This window comes from Salvelinus sp. IW2-2015, unplaced genomic scaffold, assembly GCF_002910315.2.
Source record: "Salvelinus sp. IW2-2015 unplaced genomic scaffold, ASM291031v2 Un_scaffold7554, whole genome shotgun sequence".
NCBI classification, from domain to species: domain Eukaryota; kingdom Metazoa; phylum Chordata; class Actinopteri; order Salmoniformes; family Salmonidae; genus Salvelinus; species Salvelinus sp. IW2-2015.
This window is the reverse complement of record NW_019948814.1, coordinates 2,830-13,625: the sequence shown is the minus strand read 5'-3', so window position 1 is coordinate 13,625 and position 10,796 is coordinate 2,830. Positions and strand designations below refer to the sequence as shown.

At 41.8% G+C, this 10,796-nt stretch overlaps 2 protein-coding genes across 4 annotated transcripts in view; one reads left to right on the top strand and one right to left on the bottom strand.

Moving 5' to 3' along the window:
• Positions 1-2,934: 2,934 nt before the first annotated feature.
• On the bottom strand, positions 2,935-8,393 carry LOC112079299 (ketosamine-3-kinase-like). Of its 2 annotated transcripts, none has more exons than XM_070442280.1 (6): positions 8,119-8,393; positions 7,340-7,491; positions 6,675-6,766; positions 5,635-5,708; positions 5,215-5,335; positions 2,935-4,334 (listed from the first exon to the last, which is right to left on the bottom strand). In XM_070442280.1, exons 2-6 carry the CDS (start codon positions 7,369-7,371, stop codon positions 3,991-3,993), a joined length of 663 nt encoding a protein of 220 aa, XP_070298381.1. In that variant the 5' UTR covers positions 7,372-7,491; positions 8,119-8,393; the 3' UTR covers positions 2,935-3,990. The 2 variants fall into 2 exon arrangements, with proteins under 2 accessions (XP_070298381.1, XP_070298382.1); XM_070442281.1 differs by having other exon boundaries at positions 8,124-8,393.
• An 11-nt stretch (positions 8,394-8,404) lies between these two features.
• Positions 8,405-10,796, top strand: part of LOC112079300 (ADP-ribosylation factor-like protein 16) — a 5,084-nt gene continuing 2,692 nt past the window's right edge. The window contains exons 1-3 of one of the 2 annotated variants that reach the window (XM_070442282.1): positions 8,405-8,698; positions 9,040-9,097; positions 9,208-9,324. In XM_070442282.1, coding sequence (XP_070298383.1) covers positions 8,637-8,698; positions 9,040-9,097; positions 9,208-9,324 — 237 coding nt within the window. In that variant the 5' untranslated portion in view covers positions 8,405-8,636. The other variant, XM_024145290.2, reaches the window with a different exon arrangement.

Genomic DNA, 10,796 nt, shown 5'->3' with positions numbered 1-10,796 from the left:
ATCACCGTCAGCGAGTGGTAGACATGATGATAGGATTGCAGAATCGCATGTCTCTGTCTGTGCAGTTAACCCGTACTTTCATAAAAATGGAGAATGAATTGGTATTGTACCTTGCAATCCATCTGCTCTTGTTTAGCTTCTAGTCTCTCCTTCGTCAGGATCTGTCATGGTACGATGCAATGTCTTCTTTCTGTATGTTTACGTCTACTTGGAGATGATGTCAATATGAATCATCTGTCTGTAGTATACCTTGGAGGATGCTGTAATGAACCATCTGTCTGTAGTTTACCTTGGAGATGATGTAGCATGAATCTGATTGTCAGGTTACTGGGAGTGCCTCTCTCTCGCTAGATGATTCCTCTGTCTCTGTAGGTTCTCTTACTCCTTCTGGAGATTGCAATGGGTAGTGAATCTCGTCGTATGTTACCTTTGGAGATGCATCGCCATCTTTCTGTAAGTACCTTGTAGATGATTGGTATATGTAATCTGTCTGTAGTTACCTTGGATGATGATGTATGATGCAATGTCTCTTTCTGTAGCTTACCTTTCTTTTCCTTGGCAGATGATCCATCTGTCTGTAAGTTACTTAGCACTTCGATGCTTACTATCTGAATCTGTCTGTAAGTTACTTGGAGATCGCATTCGTAGTACTGACATTTGTTGTTTTACGTTACCTTGTGAGAGTGGTAGTGTCATGTAAGCCATTTCGTCGTTAGTTACCTTGAGAGGAGAGGAGGAGTAGAGTAGAGTGAAATCGAGTACTGTTTAGTATGACCGTTGGGGGAGATGATGGTCAATGCAGTTGAGATTGCGCGCATCATCTGTAGTATAACGTTTAGCAGATGATTGTATGATGAATCTCCTTTGTCTGTAGTTACTTGTGAGATGATGTATATGATTATCCCTATCAGCTGTAGGATATACATTTAGGACATGACATGTAAGATGAATCCATTGTCTCGTAGTACGTACTATGATAGCAAGATAGTAACTAAGCAAAATGATGCTGGGTAGTTCTCTATGGGAGATGATAGTAAGTAGATGCGAATACTATGTGTCTGGCTAAAGATAAGCTATGGATGAGTTGATGTAGATGAATCCATCTTGCTCTGTCGATATTGCAACTTAGGAGAAGATGTTAGAAGGAAAACATACCTATCTGTAGCTGATAACAGAATTACACTCTGGAGATGATAGCATTAATCCATGGTTCTGTCTGTTAGTTCCATTGGAGATGAAATGTATATTGAATCCATCTGTCCTGTTGTTACTTGAGAGCATGATGTAAGAAATTGAAAGCATGTCCATCTTTGGTCCTGTAATTACTTGGGACTGTGAGGTAGATGAACTTTCATTGTGATGTAGTTTTAGCTGTTTGGAGAGATGGTTGTAGCTCGACACTCATGCTGTCTTGTAGTTACAGATGCCGAAATTACAAGTTAGGTAAGATGATGGTTAGTGAACTCCCTGTCATGTTCTTGTAGTCTTGGAAGTGAATGTAGGATAATCCACTGTCTGCTTAGTTACCTTGGAGATGATGTATATGTGTATGATTCCTTTGTGTTGTGATGATCGTCTGGACCTTTTGGAGATGAATGTAGAGGAATTTGAAGCCGCAGGTGACCCAGTAGAGGAGGAGACTGTTCAACTCCTGATGAGCTCCAACAGCAGGTTCAACATTCCACTCTGTGGTCACAGGAAAGCAAACACTGTCATCTTCGATGCTATCCTAACAAGGCCTGTTTCACTAAAGAGCACAAGCATGGAGTTGCTGTGTGTTGTGTGATTGTGCTGTGATGTGGCTGTGTGGTTCGTTGTTGTGTACCAGATGTGGTCAGAAGATGGGCTGCGCCTGATAACGGCTCGCTTATCACTGTAGAAAAAAAAGAACTGGTCACCATAAAGTTGTTGACTTTTCTTTTCACTGCTTATGATTGCTGGTATGGTTAGTTATGGATGTATTAGACTTATTGTATGTATTAGTACACAGGCATTTGGCGCTAAAGCCCCACAGACTGTTCCATGCAAGACTGGATCAAGTTGGCCAACAACAAAACGAGACTAACATGTAGAGTAATGAATCTCACCGAGAAACCCTCTCGATGGCTGAACTCCAGTGTGCACGATGTTCTCGTGAACAACTGGTAGCTGTGAGCCGGAATCAGAGGCTCGAATCTCAGTGCGCCCCCGTCGGTAAAAACCTCCCAAGAATGGCTTTAAGCATCACCTCGGGCTTCCCCGCCGCCGCCTCCATCCTTTCCCCGGAATCCGATGGTCGGGTCTGGGCATTATACTTGCTAGTTTGACGGGTACATTTCATGCACTTTGTTATAGGCATGTCTCTTGTCCAATGCCTGTAATTAAACACGTCTACATAATAGCTGCAAGTCAGTAGCTGCCTTGAAGTTTGATAGCTAGATGAGAACCGGTGCTGTGACTTCTAAGCATGAGGTGTGTCCAATTATTTGGGGTTCTATTCATGCATTACTAGCCATAATGATCTAGCTAACAGCTAGTATGTGGTTGGCAATGCGGAAAGAAATCAAACAGATTTGAGTGATCAGTGAAAACACACAGCTGCATACATTTGGTTATCGTAGGCTTATGAATTCATACCTGTAGCTGTGAAAATTCTGTCCGGGAAATGTATTATTATAACTTCAGATAATGATGATCACGCAGTGGCCGCGGTATGTTATCTGTTGTGAAGTTTGCACGTTTGTACACCCTGCAGTACGTTATGCGATTGGGGACAAAAAAGCGTTTCGTTAATGAGGGACGCGCCACACCAAAGAGGTTCACGCATCAGACATTTTCAGAGGTGGACATATTATCTCACCTCATGTATATTATGAAAATAGAAACAAAAATACACTGAGTGTACAAAACATTAACAACACCTGCTCTTTCCATAACATAGACTGACCAGGTGAATCCAGGTGAAAGCAATGATCCTTTATTGATAGCACTTGTTAAATCCACTTGAATCAGTGTAGATAAAGGAGAGGAGACAGGTTAAAAAAAAAAGTTTTAAGCATTGAGACAATTGAGGCATGGATTGTGTATGTGTGCCATTCAGAGGGTGAATGGGCAAGACACATTTAAGTGCCTTTGAAAGGGGTATGGTAGTAGGTACCAGGCGCACCGGTTTGTGTCAAGGACTGCATCGCTGCTGGGGTTTTCAAGCTCAACAGTTTCCCGTGTGTATCAAGAATGGTCCACCACCCAAAGGACATCCAACTTGACACAACTGTGGGAAGCATTGGAGTCACCATGGGCCAGCATCCCTGTGGAACAAATTTGACACCTTGTAGAGTCCGTGGCCTGACGAATTGAGGCTGTACTGGGGGCAAAAGGGGGGTGCAACTCAATATTAGGAAGGTGTTCCTAGTGGTTTGTAAACTCAGTGTCTAGTGCCCTTTATTAGGTTATTGTCCTTATTGAGGTATTCAAACCGTAGTGTAGTGTTGGTCACGATACAGGAAGTAATGTACTTCATTTAGCATTTCATTCTTAGTATTAACACAGCTTTTAACAAAGCTAATTGTTACAACACAAACAGATCATAACCTTGCTTGCTGCGTTGTTTATTTAAGCAAACGGCTGTGCAATACCCTATGTTTAGTCTTACACTATAGCATTAAAATCACTTCTGCTTTCAAACAGCTGGGGAATGTTAACAACAAAAAAAAAGATTTCTCAAGCATTTCAAGATAAAGAGGGATATGGAATGGGTTTCGTGGAATCTCTCTTCTATACCAGAGCATCATAGTTTTCTTGTTTCTTGCTTTTCGAGTTAAAAGATTTTTCGAAATAACTAATATTTTCACCCCAAAATTGATTTGTTCCCTTCTGGATGGAAGACTAGGCTGTAGTGTAAGACTTTGTGAGGTCATTCAAGCTGGTCAGTGTSATTCTGTGTCTATGTTTTACAGAGCATTATGGGTAGTGTAGTTGTACATTATGCRACTGTACATATATGATCAGTGGTCAGTATTTGACCAGATCCTTCATGATCCTCAGTGAGGACCCTCTGTATCCTCCACCAAAGTGATTCCAGTGGTTCAGATAGTGGAAGAGTTGATACAGCTGYTTCCTCTTCTCAAACCCCGGGGCCTTGGGGATCTTGTCGTGATACCCAGCGTAGAAGGAGTCGCTGAACCCTCCGAACATCCCGGCGATGCCCAGCTCATACTCAGCGTGGCCATAGAAGGAGGCGGGGTCGAAAATMACAGGGCCGTCGGAACACTCTGCTACGTTTCCCCCCCACAGGTCCCCGTGAAGCAGGGCGGGGAACACCTCGATGTCGGTAAACAGCTGAGGGATTTTCAGCTAAGGAGAGGAGATATCAGACAGAAGATCAATCACCCTTAAAGTCCTCTCGGATCTCAAAAAGTACATAAGGTATAGGAGTAAGGGCTTGGTTTGGGATTGGGGATAGTATAGAACCTTATGGAGCTGGTGCTAGTATAGAACCTTATGGAGCTGGTGCTGTAGTCTGTGTTATTGTTTTAACAGTTCCCTGTAGTTACCGAGTTATATTGTTACCTGTAGCTGCGACCATAGTTACCTGTAGTTACCTAGTTATATTAGTTATATTGTTACCTGTAGATGGGACCATAGTTACCTGTAGGTACCTAGTTTATTGTTTACCTGTAGCTGGGACCATAGTTCCCTGTAGTTACCTAGTTTATATGGTTACCTGTAGCTGGGACCATAGTTCCTGTAGTTACCTAGTTATATAGTTACCTGTAGCTGGGACCATAGTTCCCTGTAGTTACCTAGTTATATTGTTGTAGCTGGGACCATAGTTCCCTGTAGTTACCTAGTTATATAGTTACTTGTAGCTTGGACCATAGTTCCCTGTAGTTACCTAGTTATATTGTACCTGTAGCTGGGACTTTAGCTCCTGTAGTTACCTAGTTATAGTTATACCTGTAGCTGGGACATAGTTCCCTGTAGTTACCTAGTTATACCTGTAGCTGGGACCATCGTTTCCTGTAGTTACCTAGTTATATTGTTACCTGTGGCTGGGACCATAGTTCCCTGTAGTTACCTAGTTACATAGTTACCTGTAGCTGGATAATAGTTCCCTGTAATTACCTAGTTACATAGTTACCTGTAGCTGGGACCATAGTTCCCTGTAGTTACCTAGTTACATAGTTACCTGTAGCTGGGACCATAGTTCCTGTGTTACCTATTTCTATAGTTCCTGTAGCTGGGACCATAGTTCCCTGGCCTCTCTGTCTCCATAAGACTTCTCCACCATGTTGAGTTGGTGCTGTAGTCTGTGCTGAGAGTAGAATGTCACCCAGTCACTCTGCCACTCATTCTCCTGATGAGAAGAGAGCAAAGAGAGGTTAGAAAGTGGAACTCTGATAAATGTCATTAGAAATAGGCAGGTTTTCATCCAGTTGGTCTTTAAATCCCATGTTGAAGGCACAGAGACGTTGGTGGTTTAACCAATAAAGACTTGGAGCTGTATATAGAGTGTGGAACTATCTTTATTTAGATTTATAGCATACAGTTTAAATCCCACGTTACCACATATTCCAGTCTCGTATTCACTAGTGGGAAAGGTGGAAATCTAGTTGTGTCTCCCAATATCAGATGATCTGTTGCATAGTAGCTCACCTGAGGGAGGTATCCACAGCATGTGGGAACCTGGAACCCAAACTGGTCAATGACAGGAACATCAGGTCCTTGTCCTGTGTACATTTAAATGACAGGAACATCAGGTCCTTTTCCTGTTTACATTTAAATGACAGGAACATCAGGTCCTTTTCCTGTGTACATTTAAAATGACAGAAACATCAGCTCCTTTTCCTGTGAAAATGACAGGAACATCAGCTCCTTTTCCGTGAAAATGCAGGAACATCAGGTCCTTTTCCTGTGTACATTTAAAATGACAGGAACATCAGGTCCTTTTCCTGTGAAAATGACAGGAACATCAGCTCCTTTTCCTGTGAAAATGACAGCGACATCAGGGACTTTTCCTGTGAAAATTACAGGAACATCAGCTTCTTTTCCTGTGAAAATGACAGACATCAGCTCCTTTTCCTGTGAAAATGACAGGAACATCAGCTCCTTTTCCTGTGAAAATGACAGGAACATCAGCTTTTTTCTGTGAAAATGCCAGGAAAATCAGCTCCTTTTCCTGTGTACATTTAAATGACAGAAATATCAGCTCCTTTTCCTGTAAAAATGGAACCCAAACTGGTCAATGACAGGAACATCAGGTCCTTTTCCTGTTTACATTTAAATGACAGGAACATCAGGTCCTTTTCCTGTTTACATTTAAATGACAGGAACATCAGGTCCTTTTCCTGTGTACATTTAAAATGACAGAAACATCAGCTCCTTTTCCTGTAAAATGACAGGAACATCAGCTCCTTTTCCTGTTACCATTTAAATGACAGGAACATCAGCTCCTTTTCCTGTGAAAATGACAGGAACATCAGCTCCTTTCCTGTGTACATTTAAAATGACAGGAACATTTAAAATGACAGGAACATCAGCTCCTTTTCCATTTCCATTAATAGAGTGGTGAGTGAAGGCATGCAGTAGTCTGGTGTTGTATATGTGAGAAGCTAGACTTTTAACTGTTTTAAACTGTACGAATTGTTTTACCACAAAATCAATCAATCACTCAATCAATGGACTAGGTGAGTTACCAACTGTCTGCTGTTCCTTGTTCTCTATGTCCCTTTGTCTCTGGTTGTGTAGGTGCAGATCAGCCAGACGCTCTCCCAGCTGCTTAGAGTGCCTGGGGGAATCAATCAGATCATCATTTACACACTCAATCATAACAATAAAGTAAGACATAACAATAATACTTACAAATGCATACAGAAGAGAAGAACAGGAAGAAGAAGATGAAGATGAAGAAGATAAAGAAGAGAAGACAATGAAAGAAGAAGAAGAATAAGAAAGAAGAAGAAGACAATGAAGAAAGAAGAAGATAAAGAGAAGAAGAAGACAATGAAAGAAGAAGATAAGAAAGAAGAAGAGAATGAAAGAGAGAAGATAAGAAGAAGAAGAAGATAAAGAAGAAGAAATAGACAATGAAAGAGAAGAAGATAAAGAAAGAGAAGAAGACAATGAAAGAAGAAGAAGATAAAGAAGAAGAAAGAAGACAATGAAAGAAGAAGATAAGAGAAAGATAAAGAAGAGATGAAGAATAAGAAAGAAGATGAAGATAAAGAAGAAGAAGATAAAAGAAAGAAGAAGATAAAGAAAGAAGAAGATAATAAAGAAGAAGAAGAAGAAGAAGATATAAAGGAAGAAGAAGATAAAGGTCAAAGACGTGTATTATACATGTATGAGGAGATTCTCTTACCTGCTGAGACCACTCATGTCAACATGTTCCATTGACTAGCACAGCCCTCCTGTATCCAGCTCTATCACCTTGACAGGCTTGGGGACTTTCACTGTGTCTGTCATGACGATCGCTTCCAAGCTAGCCAACTCCCCATCAAACATACGCTTCGCCTGGGGACGAGGATAAGACGTGATGATCATCATGACATTGACCAAGGAATTACACCATACCTTTGTAATGAAATGTATTGTACAGAAAAAGTGATGACACCAGTGGAGGCTGCTGGGGGAGGACGGGCTCATAATAATGGCTGAAATGGAGTTTAATGGCTGGAATGGAGTGAATGGAATGCTATCAAACGCATGGTATATACATTTGATGCCATTCCATTAACCRCATTCCGGCCATTATTATGAGCCGTCCTCCCTTCAGCAGCCTCCACTGCACTACACCTACCATGGAAGTAGTCTAGCAGCCTTCAGAGAAGGCAGTTCATGACTTTTCAGAGGTCAGGATTAGGACTGCCCATCCCATAAAACCCTCCAGCTCTGTGCACAACAACAGCGCTCTGATTTGGCCATCACATGACTGGATGCTCTATTGTGAATCCTAATCCTTTGCTCTCAGAGTGCTGACTACTGTAATTCATTTGAATAGCGTGTAGCCAAATAGCCTGCAACAAAATATTGTTTGATATTCCTAACAAATTATCCTTATTAGGCTACTATTTTACAGTGACTTCATAAGTCAATGTAAAGGCATGCAGTATGGAATTAGTAATGAAGTAAATGAAGAACCTGACTCTTGTGGTTGATCTTGACAAACACTCTCCCGTGGTCAGTATCAAAGCTCTGTCCCTGGCTGATACAACCTCCTCCAGAATGGCCAGTTGACTTCAGCATGGAGGTTCCCAGCTCCTTCTTTAGCTGAGCTTCCATGGCTGTTCTCCAAGATGCTCTCCAAACGCTCGAAGAATAACGTATTATTCTTGTTTGACTCCCAAACTTCTTTAGGGTTGACTCCCACTCATGTAGCTGTCTGTTTATGTTTTGACAACTGGGTGGAAGAAGGCGTGGCTTGTTTTCAAAGGAAAGGAAGTGATTCAATGTTTTGGTTCCGGGTCGGTCGGTGATGATATAAGTCATGAGAAATTGGATTTGCAGCAAAGATTTGTTTCTTATTTGTGCAAACATAGCAACTAAAGTTGATCATATGAGCGTCGCCGTGGTGTCAAAGTAAGCTGGAGAGGCTTGCTTGCTAGCTAACTAGTCTCGACAAGTTTGATACGGATCAAGTCTTTGTTGGTTTATACGAAATGTGTTTGCTGCTCGGTGCAACCGGTGTTGGAAAAACTCTTCTCTTGAAACGTTTACAGAATATCCTTTCAAACTATCCAGCATTGAGATTGATTTAGCAAGCAAATAAGATAATAAGCTAACGTTTGCTAGCTAGCAATTATGACCATGGATGCGTCTCAATAACCAGTGGCTTCCTTTCCTCGTATCCTCTCCTTCATCTGCTTGGAATCTGATGAGTTTCCAATACACATCCACCATATTCTTCTTCTCACCTATTCTGTGTTTAATATCAGTGCAAATGAAGATGTAGGAGAGGAGACTATTGAGACGAAGCAGCCCATGTCTCACTCCAATATGTATCTTCAGAGTACATGTCCATGCCACAGTGTCTATTTATTTACCCTTAACAGACTATTCACAGCTCAGTGTGAGAGATGGCACAACTGATTTAGGGGAACCCCCTGTTACTCTACCTACGGTGAGCCATTCGGTATTCACCACAGTGATTGTTGTGTCAGTCACCATTTGAGAGTGTTTTAAACAGAAAGGGGGTTTTCTAGACTACCATTATGTCTCCCTCTGTTACAGGTGGGCACCAACCTGACAGACCTGACTCTGAAGAGGAAGAGGGTGACTGTGAGAGAGCTGGGAGGCTGTATGGGTCCTATCTGGCCCAGTTACTATACGGACTGCTCCTCTGTCATCGTGAGTCRAGAACCACATCCATACAGTGTATAAGTCTCCCCGAGTAGCGCAGCTGTCTAAGGCACTACAGTCCCTGGTGCGAATCCAGGATGTATCACATCCGGCCGTGATTAGGAGTCCCATAAGGCGGCGCACAATTGGCCCAGCATCGTCTGGGTTTGGCCGGGGTAGGCCATCATTGTAAATAAGAATTTGTTCTTAACTGACTTGCCTAGTTAAATAAATGTTAAATAAAAAAGTTSAGTTAATATATCTACTCTGATGAAGAAGAGGGTGACTGTGAGCGAGCTGGGGTGGGTCAATACTCCTCTCTTATTGTCCATAGACATTTTATCAATTAAACCTTTACGCATTCAGGTTTGTCCAATTGAGATCAAATGTCTTTAGCAAGAGAGCCCGAATCCAAGATGGCAGCAGGATGAGAACCACGTCATGACTTCTATACAGGAAGACGTTCCTCTCAATTTGGAAATAATTCCTTGTAAATGTTTAGAATAACCTCAATAATACTTTGTACACATATTCCATCGATGGTAAAGTTTAATCCAAAAATAGTCAATATTTCTATGTGATTAATAAGCAAAGCTCCTCTGATCAGAAATAGAGATCAGCTGTCTTCAGCTCCTGCTCGTTCTTGGGGATGTTTTGCCTTCAGTTTTGCCTTCAGCAAGTGAAATACATTCTCAATTGGATTCAGGTCAGGTGATTGAGTTGGCCATTGCAGAACATTCCACTTTCTTGCCTTACAAAAGTATTGTGTTGCTTTCGCAGTTTGCTTCGGGTCATTGGCCATCTGCACTGTGAAGCACCATCCAATGAGTTTTAAAGCATTTGGCTGAATCTGGCAGATAATATAGCCCTAAACCCTTCAGAATTAATCCTGCTGCTTTTGTCAACAGTCACATCATTATAAATACAAGGGAACAAGTTCCATTAGCAGCCATACATGCCCACGCCATAACACTACCTCCCCCATGCTTCACAGATGAGGTGGTATTCTTCGGATCATGAGCAGTTCCTTCCTTTCTCATCACTCTTCCCATCATTTTGGTACAAGTTGATCTTCATCTCATCTGTCTATAGGATGTTGTTCCCAGAACTGGACAGGCTTTTTAGATGTTCTTTGGCCAACTCTAATCTGGTCTTCCTGTTTTGAGGCTTACCAATGCTTTACATCTTGTGGTAAACCGTCTGTATTTACTCTGGTGAAGTCTTCTGTTGAATGTTGACTTTGACACAGATACGCCTACCTCCTGGGGGGTGTTCTTCGTCTGGTCAACTGTTGTGAAGGGGTTTTTCTTCACCGGGGAGAGATTCTTCTGTCATCCACCACAGTTGTTTTCCGTGGTCTTCCGGGCCTTTTGGTGTTCCTGAGCTCAACAGTGGGTTCTTTCTTTTTAAGAATGTACCAAATAGTTGATTTGGACACACCGAATGTTTTTGCTATCTCTCTGATGGGTTTGTTTGGATTC